The 17,524-nt window shown below is 25.5% G+C and overlaps 1 protein-coding gene across 13 annotated transcripts in view; it reads right to left on the bottom strand.

The window, feature by feature from the left end:
- The window catches only part of Syt7 (Synaptotagmin 7), a 49,697-nt gene that overhangs the window by 15,438 nt on the left and 16,735 nt on the right, over positions 1-17,524 (bottom strand). For 4 of the 13 annotated variants that reach the window (XM_035090949.1, XM_035090946.1, XM_035090948.1 and 1 more), the window contains exon 1: positions 1,068-1,322. The exons of 7 other annotated variants lie outside the window; for them this stretch is intronic. Coding sequence is in view for 2 of the 6 variants with exons in the window: in XM_035090943.1 (XP_034946834.1) it covers positions 14,304-14,392 (89 nt within the window). In the remaining 4 variants the exon portion in view is untranslated. Of the gene's footprint in view, positions 1-1,067; positions 1,323-14,303; positions 14,616-17,524 lie in introns of those variants that run through there. 2 more of the 13 variants (XM_035090943.1, XM_035090942.1) reach the window with 1 other exon arrangement.

The following is a 17,524-nucleotide window of genomic DNA, read 5'->3' on the forward strand; positions in this document are numbered from 1 at the left end:
ATTTATAAATAACTTTAGAATAAATTATTATAAAATTTTATATAACATTTGTAGATTAAATTTAACTTTTTGAGAAAAATATTAAATTTTTCCCTACAAGTTGTAAAATTATTTCAACCTCGAATACATTCGAGTAAAGTTGTACCAAACAAAAACATCAATGTTGACATTTTTTTTTTTTTTAAATAAAAATTGCTAAAGTAAAGAAAAAATTTTCGAAATATTTCGTCATTGAAGTTAAAAAGCTTTATCGTTACTATTTATTATTGAACGTTCATATTTTTCAGTCAAATTAATCTCTCTTAAAATTGAATTATTCAAATAAATATTCATTGATAAGCATGATTGTTATACAAAGTGAAATAAATCACGCTCATAAATATAGATATTCAATTTATCCAATGATTCTATAAATACTGTTTAACTGGAAATAAAATAGCTTGATATGACATTTAGAAAAGAAGGCTAGTGTATGGAGAATTTTTCAATATGAGATATTAAAAATATTTTCCCAATAATGAATTACGTATGGTAAACTTTAACACTACACTATCTGTAATAAAAGAAACATCAGCCAATAAATAAAATTCAATTAAATTCTTCATATATATCAGAAATAAACCACAAAACACTACCGAGTTATTAAACAAATACTTTTACCAATAAAAAATTTAATATTCAATGTTGTGGAAATTTATTAATTATCATTACCCTTTCAAGCTTGAAAATGAATTTTATATAGACGTAGGAAAACGAAAAGAACAAGTGTATTAAAAATACTAGATTTTAATTTCCTACAAAATAACCTTTAATCATTAATTCAGGATATTTTATATAAACATGATTTCAATTAAGATAAATACGTGGCTTGAAAAAATTACAATCCACTCCTTAACTATTGAATCATGTCAACAAAGAAATGAAATTAATACAAAAAAGTAAGACATATTTTTATTTATTTATTATAATAAATAATTAATAACTATTTTGGATTTTAGTAAATAAATTGATGTCAATAATTAAGATGAATTGTTGTTAATGATTAAAGATTAATTTGTAATTTTCACCTCTACATTGCCGTAATAAATCACTAATTAAGTGATATCAAAAATGATATATGCGGTATGGTGGTATCGATTTTTTTTATATAAATATTATTGTTAATAAATAAAGAAATAACAGAAATAGGTTTGGTGATTTATAAATCATAAATAACTTGGAAATTGAAGAGTTTTATATCACAGAAAAAAATATCACTTTATGTTATAACACTAGTTGCTGTCGTTTTGTTACGCGCATCAAGTAGTACTGCGCGCGTCGGTCTGACTAAAACGAAGTCACTCTACTAACTGAGAAATCCCCGACATTCTCTTTCGCGCACTATTTTATCTACCGCGTAGTAGACAGTGTCTGTAAACTTTACCGCCATCTTGCTGATAAATTTTTCACAATTATGGGGTGTATGGATAAATATATATGTCATGAATAAAATAAATTATGTGCAGAAATTTATACAAATTATAAATTGCATGTTATTGGGGGTGAAAAAAAAAAAAAAAAAGATATATGTTGGATATAAATTATATATAATTTATGTTATCATACTTTTCTTTTTAATGATTTCATGACATTTACTATCAGGCATATTTCTCCTGAGTAATAGGAAGATGACCCCAATCTTTTTCCATTTAATTCTATAAATATGAACAGTCTGAGCGGAAAAAGTTTATTTAAAAAAAAAATTATCTGAGAAATTTAAATGGTCAGTAGAAGCAGGCGTGAAAATTGGCAAAATGTTGTGTCTTTTTTATTTTTTTTATTTTTTTGGGAGAGAATGAATATTGCTTTTGGAAAGAAAAAATTTCATTAAAGTAATTATGATAAAGAATGCTTTAGAAAAAGGATAATCTCATGAGGGATGAATGCCTCGTTTTTTTTTTTTATTGCGAGTAATAATTATTAATAAAGGATAGAATTCATTATAAATTAATTTTTAATAATAAAGTTTGAATATTTAGATCAAGGCTCTTAAAATATAATTAAATTTATCACTAAATTAATTAGGTAATAAAGAATATTTATATTAAAAATCGATTTTTTTTCTTTGCATAAAAATCAGTTGGAATTAATTTTATCAGCTTTCTAAAATTTTATTTGCATTTGAAATATTCTATGAATGTATATAATTAATTCTTTTGTTATAATACAAGCGTAATTACAATCGATTTTCATTAAATAATAAGTAATTGTGATGGTTTATTTGTATACATTAGGAAGTCCTGCTACAGTATTTCGAGATACATGGAGAAAATTTTCTAGTAATTTTTATTAATTAATTTACAGTAAAATTTACTAGCAAGAACAATAAAAAAATTACTAGATTTTTTAAAAGTAAAAATAACCAGAAATTCTAGTAATTTTTAATAATTTTTTTTCCTAGTAAATTTTACAGTAAATTGACTAGTAAAAATGACTATAAAATCTTCTCAATTTACTAAAAACCTTTTAGGTTTTCACTCTATAAATCTCAATGATAGATCTAGTGGCTTGAATTTCTTTTCAACTCTCTGTCTTTCGTTACTCCAATTCAGCATCGTTGAAACCAGCTTATTCGAGTGATAACTAAGACTATCAAATATTTTATTTCAATAAATAAATTTATATATTAAATTATTAAATAAATTTTCACTCATAAATATCCTTCCTATCTATGAAGTTATCTAATAATCGAAATATATTAAAACTAAAAAAACTAGGGTTGAATCCCTACGAAGACATTTCAACCTTTCTAAAAGAACCGCACAGCCCAGGATGTCTTCTAATTTGTAAATTCTTCGACAAAATAGGAGTTGTAATCTAAGGTGTATTAAGAGGGGGCAAAAGAATGTAATGTATTAAAGTTCATTGATGAGTTCATGAACACTTAATAGGACTAGGTCTATAATACAATATTAATGTATCTTATTTATGCAGTTCTGTAAATTCTTTTGTAATTTTATGTAATGTATACTCTGGTGTATGGCTAGATAACTTTTTTTCGCAAAAAATTGAAGGCTTAATAATAATTAAAAAAAAAAAAAATCGAAATATATTGAAAAAATGAGTGACTTTTTCATTATTGGTTAAAAAATTCAAATTATCATCCAATGATCAATGCACAAAATATTCTACTTTTTAAATAAAACTGGATTTTTTCTTCTCCAAATCATCACGAGTCTTTTAAGATAAAAAAAAAAATATCACGACAGTCAATACAATAGTATAAACACTGACAGAATTAAATGTCATTTACTTAAGTTTCGATTACAAGATCAGAATGAAAGCAACCAGAATTTCATTTTAGTTATCAGACTTTTCTCATTATCTACTTTCTTAAGAAATGTAAGATCAACTATTCTCATACTGTGTTATTTAATTTTTTAATAATCTATCCTAGTTTTAATCCAACACTACTATATAATCGAACAATAAGAGCAAAGTTATCAAGAGAGTAAATAGAAATTTTTTCTTAATACACAATTGAATTTAGATAAAACTATGTCTTTCTTCTTGTACTTATCAAAAACTTTACTAAAAACTTATGACGTGTTATTTTCAATAACTTTATGTAGGTTAAAACTTCTTATGTAATTGTGACGAATATTTTATATAGATATTTGTCGATTGGTTGCATGGCATATTGATATATGCCCTCAGGTAATGTACAATATGTTCTAGGATTTTTGAAAAATATCATTTTTAGATTTTCTTCGATATGACTTCTGAAAGTCACATGCTCTCTCATACGCCCAAATGCATTTGCATAACATGACCTCTCGGAATCATACGCACAGGTGTATTCGATATTTAATGTGCATTCGGTTGATTAATTCTCACTAATTGCCACAGTAGATATCGAATCTGTGGTTTCATCGAATAATTCAAATAATCAATTAATTATAGATAGTCAAAAATAATTTATAAATAATAATTTAATTTAATTTAATTGCTATACACAAACTATATAGAACCTTGGAGTTATTTTTAACACATTTTAAAGTGTGTTAAAATCTATAATTTCTTTATGGTGTCTAAGATTAAAAACATTTTAAATGTTTAGTTTTGTTTAAACACTTTTTAAATACTTAATTTGAAGTTAAAATTATGAAAATCGTCTATAAAATATCAAAATACCTTTTTCAAGCAACATTTTGTGAAATTCAATGAAATATTTTGTTTCAAATATTGTTTTAATCGATTAAATAAATATTTATTTCTCAGTATAAGATAGGTAAAGTTGTTTTTTAACTATTTGTTTAAAAAATTTCCGATTCGCGTGTATAGAAACTAATATGAGCATCTTGAAAAGGTAAATCAAATAGGTACAGTCATTAATAATCGATTATCTCTTTTGCTACTACAGAGATAAAAAAAAACCCTGTATACTTTCTCTATACATAGTCAAGGGGTTAATGGGTACAATGGCCTCTCATCAGAGATACACTAAACCCAGGAAAACTCGACTCGTGAAACAGGGAAATTTCATTTGGGTGGTTGTAAATTATTTAGCCACTGTCATGTAAAATTTTGTTTAAAATATTGATCAACTTGAACAATAGTACCTTCAAACACACCATCCATTCTTATTTTGTTTTTTTTTATTGGTAAACATTTTTTAATAAAAGTTTATTGATGGTTGAAATATGTAACCACTAAATAACAATAAATAATTGTTATTTAAATGATTGTCAATCAATATTTTTCGAAAAATTTTCATTTCAAAAATCCATTATAAATGGTCTGACACGTGTAATTAAAATTTTAATAGCAGTAATTCACATAGTTTTTACCCACAGCTGAGAACCATTGTTTTGTAAGTATTCTGAAGTGTTGAATTCAAAAATGACCTTTTTAAAAATTCATCACGTCGTTTTTTAGGAATATTTTATGTATTTTAAAAAACATACACATCAGAGTTTTAATATACGAGAATATTAAACAAAATACCATATTCTTTTTTTTCTAAAACAAATTTAAATCTGTATCTCTCGTAGCTAATCAATAATGATCTTTTAGCATATTTAGATATTGCAAATTTTTTTTGTTCTAAATAACCTGAAAGAGAAAGAATAAAATATAGAAATAAAGAGAAAGAATTTAGTTAAAACATTGTATCTTGAATAGAAAGAAACTATGATGTAATGAAAATTTTTATGAAGACTTTTATTTTTAGAATAATTTACTTCATATTATGATAAAACTCTGTTACATAAATTAAATAATAATTGAACCTTGAAGCTTCTTGCTTAAATTATTTTATATTAATAAATATATAAAAAGAAATAATTTAACGAATTATGTGGTTACATACTCTAATTACCAATATTCATGTGCACATCAGACATTATTCTTTCCTATTTAAATTTATCCTGTCATTTTTAATAAACTTCTCATTTAAAAATATCTCTATTTGTTATATTATTTTATTATTTTTTTATTTTTACAATAAAATAGGCAATCGTAACTGTAATATAGACCACAGAATGAAGTGTAAAACAAATGAATAATCATTTCTAGTAATTTTCCTCTAATTTAAATCAATTCTTTAATCCTACTTTCGTAAATAATGAATTTCCATCACAATACCCCAACGTATATATAGCAATTTTTTTCCAACCATTTTGCTCGTAAGAGATGTAAATTAATCGAAACAACCGTACTTTAATGAATGTGACGGAAAGCATATTTTATTTGTCACGCATCGTAATTAAACTGCAAAACAAAAATTATTTCATCAAAGATTTATGTAAATTATCATAAATAAAAAACAAATGAATAAACTTCATAACAAATGGATTGAATTCTTTCAACAGAATTTTAATTACTTTAAACGAATATCTCTTTGATAAATAGAAATACAAAGACATGAATAAAATACCAACTACTGTAAATAACAATTGAGAGCTTCCAATAGAATTGATTGAAACGATTTTACTAATATAAATAGCTTCACGACCGCATATAATTAAATCTAAATTATTATTGCAGAACAGAAGCGATTATTATTAGTCCATTAATTACATATACGCGTAAAATGAGTTAAATTAGCAAATGCGTTAAGTGTACTCCTAATCTTTGCGCATGTGCAAATAGTGGAAATAATTTTTATCATACCTTATAGTGGTAATGAAGCGTCAATAGAACGTGCCGGATAACTATCGAATGATTGTAATTTCCAATAAGCAATTGTTGAAATTTCATCTATTTCCACCTATATATATATAACATGCACTTATGTAGATGATATAATCGTGCACACATAAAATCCTTTGATAAACTACAATACATTTCATCGCGCAGATGCAAATGTCGGCCATTCTCCCATTCAATCACATTATAAATTCCATCTAAGCCCTATGAAAATTTGAACAATTTTTATTTATTTATCTTATTAAGCTAAAATCAATGAAAATTTAAAATTAAAATCTGTCATGTTGAGAAGCGAATGAAACTAGTGGTGGTAGGTAATATAATAAGCCATTACTATGATAAATTTTGCAAACGTGTCATCTTAGTATGGAAATCGGTTAAATTTCGATGCATTACATGTCGGGAATTGTATGGATATGGAACAATAGCACCAGTTAGTTCAAACCGACATGTCAGCCCTTTCAACGTGGGATGTTAATGTGGAGAGCTGACTCTTGATTTTGGTTGACTGGTGCCGTCTTTATCTTAACCCATTAACACCCATCAAGAAGCCTTTTATCTTTATTAATTCTCCTTCAGGGATTTCTTTCGATAGAATTTATTGAGATAAGAAAAGTGTGGTTTTTTGTTTCTAAAGTATTGAGGAGGAAGGATTTCTTTTTTTTTTTCTTTTCTTTGTTTGATTGGAAACAGACGGTGAAAAAAAAATTTACTGGAAACAAGTAATATTTTTTTTTAATTTAACACTGTAAATCTCAGTTCTCCAAAATGCATTATTTTAATGCGGATAAGTGTGTTAAATATGACGTCACCTATTTAATTAACATTGTAGTCACTTTTTACACACTTAGAAATGCGTTAAAAGTGACTACAATGTTAATTAAATGAGTGACGTCATATTTAACACACTTATCCGCATTGAAATAATGCATTTTGGAAAACTGGGATTTAGAGTAAATAAAATCAAAATTTGAAATAGTTGGGCTGAAATATTCTTTTGGAATTGATGTGGTAATATTATTAGAGATTCAGTTTTGATGGTTACTTTAAATAATTAAAAAAAAAATAATCATTTTTTATTTATTAAATTGGTCATTTTTTTTTTAGATCCGTGGCCATTTGTTTTATAACAAAAAAACTGTAAAATAAGTTAAGTAAAAAAGACATTCGAAATATATTCTACTTATTGAGTAATTAATATTGTTGAAATCTTAGTTCAACATCAATATAATATGTTTTCTAATAACTCTAAACAATTGTATATTGTTTATAAAAATTTCAATTTGTTATAAACAATTTAAAATTGTTATAATCTATTGAATTATTATGGATATGATTGTATTCGATAAATATAAATAAAATGTTATTATAAAAAATTAGATACAATTGAACAATTTAATATTGTTTATACTAATAATATACTATAATATTTCCAATTGATTCAATTATTGTAATGAATTATAATAATATTTGGATAATCTTTTAAACGCTATTTAAATTTTAGAAAAAAATCATTTTTTTATCAATCGAAAATTTTTTTTTTCAGTGAAGTCAATATGTCGTGTTGTAAATTTAATGTGATTAAAACACAAAAGGAAAAAAGTGATAAAGATAAAAAAAAAAAAAAATATACGTGGGAGAATTTTCAATAATGCTACTCAACTTTAGTGAAAAAAGTCTGACAGATGACATATTCCAACTTTTTATGAAAAACTTCATTTGACGTTGACAAAAATCATAAGCAATTGACCTTTGTTTTTCAGATAGATAATTGGCTGAAAATAGTGATGATGGAGATGATGAGTTTTATTTCATTTATAATAAGCTTTTTCAATGAGATAAAATTTCATCTATGATCATTTTAATATTTTTTGCTCTCCAATTTCATAATAATTACATCACCATTTTTTTGAAAACTAATTTCAATATTTAATACATATTTTTGAAGTAAAAAGCTCTAGATTTAGTTTTAAATGGAAAAAAAAATTACATTTCTGGTGAATTTTATTTCAATAAAAAATTTTCAATAAAAGTAAACTCACTTTTTTTGAAAAAAAAAATTTTTTTAATTTGTTATAAAAAATCTATTACAGTTTTAAAAAATATATTAAATATTAAAACTTTATTTTCTATAATAAAAATCATAATATCCTGTATCAAATAACCTGAATTTACTTCCGGTAAAATGCCTCCACCTAAATGGGTTATCCATGATAAAACTATAATCTGATTAAAACATACCTCATTCCACATTTTATTCTTAAATATCACTATCTGTCTATAAAGTACATCTATCCATCTATAAATTATTCCTTTGTCTCCCCAAAAAAAAAAAAAAAAAAGTAGAACAATCCATCCTGTAATACGCGGGAATGAAGACTGATTTTCTCATACAAAAGATGTCATTCAAGAAGCATATAAATGAAAAAAGACAAAAATAGACACCTTGAAAGAGTTCTTTCGATAAGCCTTGCGAAAACATTTTCTCATCTCTGAGTTTGTGTCTCTATATTTCTTTTTTGACGTCATTTTAGAACCTCGAAATCTAAAAACTGATCTTGAAAGAGATTTTTCTAAAGAGCTCATTCCGAAAACTTCTTCTATTAGAAGAACTAAGATGAACACATAAATCACGTGTGACTTATTTTCAATTGAAAACCGTTTGGCACTTTTTTTTTTTTTTTACAACTTAACTTGATCAATTATCTTCACATAAAATTACTTTTATCAACACCTATTAGCATACATGTGCATTACACACTTTATTTATTAACAAATAAATTAAAGTATCCAATAAAATGGTGGTTTGATAAAGTCAGTAGCTAAAATTTTATGATACCTGTAACCGTGGGCACATAACAGGAGTCATAAAAATTACATAAAACATGAAGCATTAAACTTCTTCAAGAGATTCGTACACTAACAATGAAACATTATTAGATTTTATGGCTTCCAGATGGATGCATCGTTTCGTTGTTGCAAAATTGCCGACATTTCATTTCGCATATTCTGCATTGGCAATATGCTACAATGAGACGAAGCATTCATCTGAAAGCTATGAAATCTAATATAAGCATCTCAAGCTTTGAATAAATAATCAAACATTTATTTCATATTATTTATTACTATTTTATTTATCTTTTTATCAATCATCAGTTTATTTTAGAATCAATTTAATTTATCTATCGATTCGTGTCTTTTCGTGGTAATGGCGTGAAAATGTTAGTAAAAAATGTACGATGCTTGCAGACTTTGCACTTTAAGACATTCATTGATTTTTATCTAACACTTGAAGAAATTGATGTGATTCAATTATTACATTTCAATGAACAGCATCGACATTTTTCAGTGGTTTTTCATCCAATTTTAACACATTTGTTTGACACACATCTAGCTACAAGATCTATCCAGCTATTAAGTTGAGAAATAATTAGAAGGAAAAAATGTTAACTGTCAGCAATAAGTGATTGATAAAACAATTAATGTCTGAATCAAAATATAACATCTAAATTCAATCTTTTAATCCTAATATTATTTTGTTTTATTTATTGAGTAGATAAAGATTAGGATGATAAAGCTTAATTTAAACCTTATAATCCTGATACTATTTTTATCCTCCTGAAGTGGATAAAAATTAGGATATAGAAAGAATAGCCTAATTTCAATCGCATAAATTTATTTGCTTTGGTCTAGTAGTACTTCTATATCCATTAAAAATACTTATACTGACATTAGATATTGAATAGAAAGTAAATTTCTCAAATTATAAATTTTTTTCTAGAAATTTTTACATATGATGTTAATACTTGTAATAATAATGATGATGAATAGCCTAATTAGAATACAATTAATAATTATAAAAAATAATTTTTTTATTAAAATAAAGTTTGGTTGAAACTAGGAAAAGTATGTTTCGATTTTAATTAGAATTTATTCATCTTAAGTTAAATCTTAAGAAAAGGATAATCTTAGGATAAAAATGAGATGAAAATAAGTGTTATATTTTGACTCGGGAAGTAATTGATAAAACAATTTATGTTTATTGTTTTCAGGGAAAGAGGGTGTAAGAGAGAATAATCTCTTGAAATCTGAATAGACTTAATGACATCCAGTTAATATATCTGATCTACCATTTTAGAGATTTCCTTTTATCACTAATTGCTTGAATTTCTGTGGGGTGCTAAGCTAATGGTATATTCTCTGTGCTTTTAGACGCACTTACAACTTTTAATGCTTGAAACATTCATCTATCGTGTCAATCAGAATTGAATACAGTGTGTTATATGACTCTATTCATAGTGGTTCACATCGTGGTTGGTGTTAGATGCGGGTACAATGAATGAAAAAATATTCCATCAACATATGATGCTCTTTTTTTTTAATGGAAGTTATTTTTTTTTTGAGAAAATGTCAGTTATAAAACCTTAGTTTATTGATTAATTGATTTTCTATAGGTTAATAAGGACGTTAGAAAATTTATTATCCTAACGAGGGATTTTTTGTCGAGATTATACGGTAATTAATATCAATAAAATGGCCGCAAATGAGACATCTGATATCGAAAGCTATATTTTTACATCTCAATACATTAATAACGATAATTAAAACCATGTCGATATTATTAATGAATTGATTCATTAGATTTGTAAATAATTGGTGGATAAAAAATATTTGGAACATTGATACAGTGTCATCTAAAAGTTAATTAAAATATTGAGGTAAAAATTGAAATAATAATTGTAAAGTTTATATCGAAAGATCTAAACTGGTAAAAAAATTTTTTTATGCTTATATGATAGCTTCTTGAAGTTAACAATTAATTTTTCAGATATTCATCACAGATTAATTGTTGGATAAATAAAATGATGTCAAAAAAAATGTCTAAATGTTTTTTTTTTTCTTTTAGATATCATTTGAACAAAGCCTTATGCAGAAATGACCATCTTTTTTGATATTTATAAGATAGCTTTAAGAATATCAATTATGAATTGAACATCTTTTCAATTGAATCTTCGTTCTAATTAGAGATATTATTAATGACAGTCTTTTTAAAATTAATTATACAATTTTGCTGGTCAAAAAAAGGTGTATTTAATTAATAAAAATAATCTGAAATATTTGCAATAAAATACTTGATTGAATTTAATGAATTGTATTTCGATATTTAGTTCAAAATTATGATGAGTTAATTAATTCTTACTTTCCAAAATACTATGGATCTCAATAAAAACAATTAAATATTAAAATAAAACAATACTTAGAAAATTATATTCAAAATAATCGATTACAATAAAAAGATATTTTTTCAATAAATTATTTTAAGTAACCATTAGAACTGAATCTATCAAAATGTTCCCATGTCAATTCTAAAAAAAAAAAAACTATTTTATTGTCCCTATTCACCATTTAGATTTTATTATTATCAAAAAAAAAAATATTACTTGTTCACTATAATTCATTTTAAAAATGCTAGTAATAAATAATAAAAATATTAAACATTTTTATTCGAGTAAAAGTCTACGAGACTCTAGGAGTATTTAATGAAGTAACTTAGCATTTTTGTGAACTTGTGATGAAAATTGTAATATAAATGGTTGTGAATAAAATTTGAAATTCCTTAATAATCTACTAGAATTATTAGAAATATTATGAATAAATTTCAAATAAAAAAGAAATATATCTCGGTAATTTTCTCTTTCACATCAAGAACAGTGAAGAATACAATATAAGAACGCATGAAACCTAGATATAAATTATGAAGTATCCTCCAATTTATTACGTCTCTACAATATTATACGATAAATTCCCTCATTTGATGATAATGCCATACTCCAACCTGGACCATAAATCTGATTTGGTGATAATTTCACTGGCCTAGTCTATTTGGTATCAATGTAGAACTTTAGACCGATTGGCAAACTGATCAATAGATATACATCAAAAATATGACTCGTTTGATAAAATTATTCGTTGAATTTTGTTCACATGACATCAAAGTTAATAAATAAAATACTGATAAAAATGAAATTTTACCAATAAATCCTGTCAAATTGTCATTTAAAATCCTAATGAAGCATAAATTCTACCTTATTGCTTATTAGTTATAATTAATTATTCATCTCATCAAGTATTGATCGAAATGACCTTGAATAGTCTGCAATCTTTAGATTTTTTTCTAGTCAAATTAGTCCCCAGGGTGCTCATCTACGACGTCAACAATAATTTAATAATTAAACGACAACTTAACACGTTGACCTGTGCAAATGAGAATATATTACAAACGATTATTTTAAGAATAAACGATTGTTTTAGATAAACGACGTCACGCAAATGCTATAAAAAATCAGAAATAACGAAGTAAATTGGTTTTACAATATTATCTAATTCAAACTCGTTAAAGAGAAAATTAAATTGAAATTTCATTTAAAATTAATGCTTTATTGCTGATAATATATTTCACGTGATATAGAATGACTAAAAATGGTGGAAAAAAATTAAAAAGCAATTCAACATTTTTTTGCCATTTTTCACAGTGATATATTATGAACAAAAATATTCTTTTAATGAAAAAATAAGACTATAATTAATTTATAATAAAAAGTTTGATAATAATTAGTGTTATTAATTTATATATAAATTATTCCAAGCAAGTACTGATAATTATTTAATCTAAAAATATATTTCCAAGATACTTGATGTTTAGTTCAAAGAAAGAAGGTTATTATCAAACAGAAAAGAGAAGAGAAAATTAATCATCTATTTCTATTGTAATAAGAATAAACATTTTTTTCATTAGTTCCTTGTTGAAGACGTCATTTTAGTTAAGTCGTCCATATATTTTCTCAAGAAGTAATCAAACAAAAATTCTCTAACAATAGTAACTCAATGATTTTGCTAATATTAAACTCGATAGGTTTAATGGTAAAAATATAATATATTTTCTGTATACATGAAGGGGACCTGGATCTATAATAGTCCAACATAACTGAAGTGTATAGTTGCTTCACACTATATAGAATGCCATTATAGTTCAAGTTCCCCTATATTTTATTATTTCTAGGCTTTCTGAAGGAAAAGCGACCCTTTCAACCCGCGTTTCTTTCATGGAATATTTGTTCCCCCAATGCTTTAATAACCATCTTGATACTGGAGATATAATAGTCCAAGGCTGACCATACTTCTTTCTTTCAAAACAATATCATATTGTCACTTCCTTAAGAATTTATACAAATATTGAAATATGCTTTGTTATGATGAAATAATGTTGTTTGATTTTATTTTATATAAATAATTCAGAAAGAAAAAAATAGCCACCAATTGATGAACAGGATGAAGTATATTCAAGTGTTATATATCAAGAAAAAAGAAATAATTATCATCAACAATTCAATCAGTTAAATAGTCACAAAAATATCTCTTCTTCAAAATAAAGTGTAATGTCTGTTTAACTAATAAATAAACTTGATAAAAAAATGTTTATTGTGACTATTTAAAAAAAAAAAAATCCTTGTTTATGAGGACAAAATTTTTTTTCTCAGTATATTAAACTTTATAGCTAATATTTCATCACCAACACAATTCCAAAAAAGTGAATAAAAAAGCTGCCATAAAGTTTGCCAAGTTTTTCACTCATTTCTATATTTAAGCATAGCCGATATTTCTTATCTAATCATTTCGAATATAAATTGACTTATCAACTATATATTGTATGCACAACTATAGACTGACAAGTTTCATAGCAAATTCATGCTTCTTCTTGATAACATAATAATATTCAAATGATTTTATTGATATTTATTTTTTGAAACATCCTTCATACTTTCTCTAAATAAAATACATCAAAATTTCGAGTAAAACATAAATTAAATTATTTTTTTTAGCAAATTTCACCAGTGAGACTTTGATAATTAGTTCATCAATTTTATCAGATGAATCTTTTTTAATTATTCTTTGATAATAATTCCTTCTGATCATTTTGAAGAAGAAAAAAAAAAAAAAAGTGAAATGAGCTGGCTTCTAGGTTCTATGTTACATAACATCATCCTTTTGCTATTTTCTAGTTCAGCTAATTTGGTTCAAAGGAAAGTAATAATGAATATTGAAATAATACTCACAAACTCTGTGACAAAAATCGCGAAAATGCTAATTTTCCAATTCGGTTGTTCTTCAAGCCATCTAACATAGTCGACGTTGTAATTTCCATCGTTCCAAGGTAGTATATGTATATGTTGAAGGAGTTGAAGGAAATTCGTTTATAAGAAATGTTCGTATAAAACTTGACACATGTTATTAATCAACTGTAACTGGATTTTCAAACTTTAATACTCAATAATGAAGTATAATCAGCTAATCCATACTTTTATGAACAATAAAATACTTTTTTGTCCTTATATATCACTTTAAGCCTTTTTCGATGTTGGAGTTTAAATTTTGATTTAGAATATTTTGTCGTTTATATATAGATCTATCTGTATACACTTGAACCTTTACAATTCCTCTCTCTCTCTCTTTCTCTTTTACAGGAATTTGGTGTATTTTTAACAACTTCGTTGATTGCTTTTGGGAAAAAATTTTCAACATTTATTGATCAAGTTAACGTTGATGAATGCATTCTATGTCGTTTTATTTTATTCACTAATAAATATCCTGTGAATAATTAAAATATCAGTGTACTCATCAAATATAATTTATTCATAATAAATTAGACAGGTGTGTAGTTATTTATTATTGACGAGGCTAGTTTATGAAAGCTCAACGATGAACATTATTTCAACTAGACTACTACAAAATGTTCATCCAAAATCGATGTACGAGGCGATTATCACATTATTGCAATTCTATGTACGACATATTTTGTTTTCAGATTAGTCTGAATTTAAAAAATATAACCAATAGCTTAAAGCACCAATAACCACATAACGATTTATTTATTTATATTCACAAATATTTCGATGATAATTAATGGCAAAATATGATGAATTAATGTCCGTTATAAATATTATTTTATTCTAAATTTTCATGATTAGGCCATAAATAGTCCATCAATGCATTACTATGTTCTATTGACATAAAGTAATTACGATATATACGTTACAAAAAATCTAATGCAACGACGATGACAACAACAACAACAACAATATTATTAACAACAACGAATGAATGAATTTAAATTCATCATTGACAGTCGTATCTTATTTCGATGAATTCACTGAATATTAAGTTATTATTTATTATTCAACACATTGGTATTAATTATTGCACTTGAAATGTATTTAATTCATATAATTATAATGAATTAACTACAATTAATTGTATAATATTTCACAATCCTTATGATAACGAGGTATTTAGATTTCATTCTCTTCTTTCATACTCAAATATCACTGGTGATTTTTATCAAGAAAATTTAGCTGATGAATTTAGCACGTTCTCCAAAAAGATAACTTAACTATTATTTAAAGACATTTATGTAAATAAATTATTGTCCGACATTCAACAATCACAATCATTGTACTTATGCTTGAGTTCTCAATGCTGTCGGTCAATAAAATGATTTGACTTCCGTAAATATTTGTTATCAATTCGTAGTCCTGCGCACCAAACACGAACTCTCGCAGTAGTCTAGTCGACAGTATGACCTACTCAGAACCCGCTCAGCTGTTTTAACCCTCCCACTAGGAGTCGAATCCCGACTTCTCTTATCCACTACCCCCTCTTCGAAGCTATCTTTCTCACCACCCTCATAATAATTTTATCTCAAGTCCTATAAAGAGAAAATAAATCAATAATCACTATGTCAACCCTGAATTAATTTGAATTAAATTTTCAAGAATTTAATAAGTCAAGTGAGCTTCATTGAGATTAAAAGATTTTCAAAATATCAAACAATTTTACGCCTTCATCAAATAAATTTATAGAAATTACGTCAATTGACATCAAGAATAATCAGTCACTCTCCATTGTTTGGAGGGAATTCATTAATTCAAGGAATCATTGTGAATGCTCCAGTCATAGTTGGAGAATCTGATCAATTATATATGTGAAGTATACCGTTTTCTCCTTTATATTGTGTCTCTATATATGCATTAATAAATGTATAGTGAATTGAAATATGCATCAAGACAATAGAAATAAAAAAAAAAGTGCTTTGAAATATAACCTGCTTTAGGGGATTTTTAAATTTTTAGTTTCAAGAGTTACCAAAACAAATTGAAAGCACAAAAAGTATCTCAAAAAGGCTTGAAAGCATTTATTTTTACCAAACGACAGCACTTTTCTACAATCAATAATTTGACCATTAGTGAGACCCCAACATGGCTCTGCCTAAAGGAAAATCTTTCTCAAACTTTTTTGCGTACTAAAGTTTCTTCAAGTCCATTCCTTTGTGTATCAAATAATCAACTATTCGCAACACTTTCTTTTCCTAGTTTATATTTATCATTATATCTTGATTGAGAGAAACTATTATTGGTTTTCGATCTTATACTCCAGGCAAAATATCTATTTTATTCATATATGCTACCTTTACTTCCAAGATATTTGATGATTGTATAGAAAAGAATCTATTCCAGATTTTACATAAATCAGAATTTGAATAAAGAAAAATTATAAAAAAGCTTTCGAATTCTTTTTTTAAGACTTAATATCAATGGATTATTCTCATTCAATAGCTTATACAACAATTGCGAGTTTCAGTTATATCAGATGATGGAAAGACTTTTTTAATCAATGTTTCTAACTTCAACCTAATTTTATACTGCTTCGTACCGAATTTACTATTTTTATTTCCCTTTATTTCCAACTTTACAATACCTACTTCTACCTCTTCATATCATCACTTAAAATCATCCAACTATTTATCCCTTTTTTCTCTAGCAAAAAATCAAACTCTACCACACATTTCAAGAATTTAACTCACTAAAATGATGCTATTCTCTTTCAAACTCTTATAAAATTTTAAATAAAAATAATATTCAATTGTTTAAAATTTTGGAATTAAAAAAAAAAAAAAATTAAACATCTTTATATCCAAGATCAGATTCACTAGAAAATAATATTGCGAAAATTGCTTATTAGATCTTGATAGATTTCCAAGATGTCGCCTATCAGTGCAGCATTTATGATCAGAGCGTGTTGCAGAAACTTCTTTAATTAAATATATCACACACCACTAGAATAACCAAATTTAATTGTGATTGCAGTGCATGTAATATTAAGTGCACTGATACATGAAAATTTAACGACCTTATCCCTAAACTAAAACTTTCAACTTTAAACATAAAATATAAACCATGTGATTGTAATCCTTATTTTATCCATTTGAATATAATCTCAT

Source organism: Chelonus insularis, unplaced genomic scaffold (genome assembly GCF_013357705.1).
Source record: "Chelonus insularis isolate UGA/USDA-ARS -01 unplaced genomic scaffold, ASM1335770v1 contig_88_pilon, whole genome shotgun sequence".
Taxonomy (NCBI): Eukaryota; Metazoa; Arthropoda; class Insecta; order Hymenoptera; family Braconidae; genus Chelonus; species Chelonus insularis.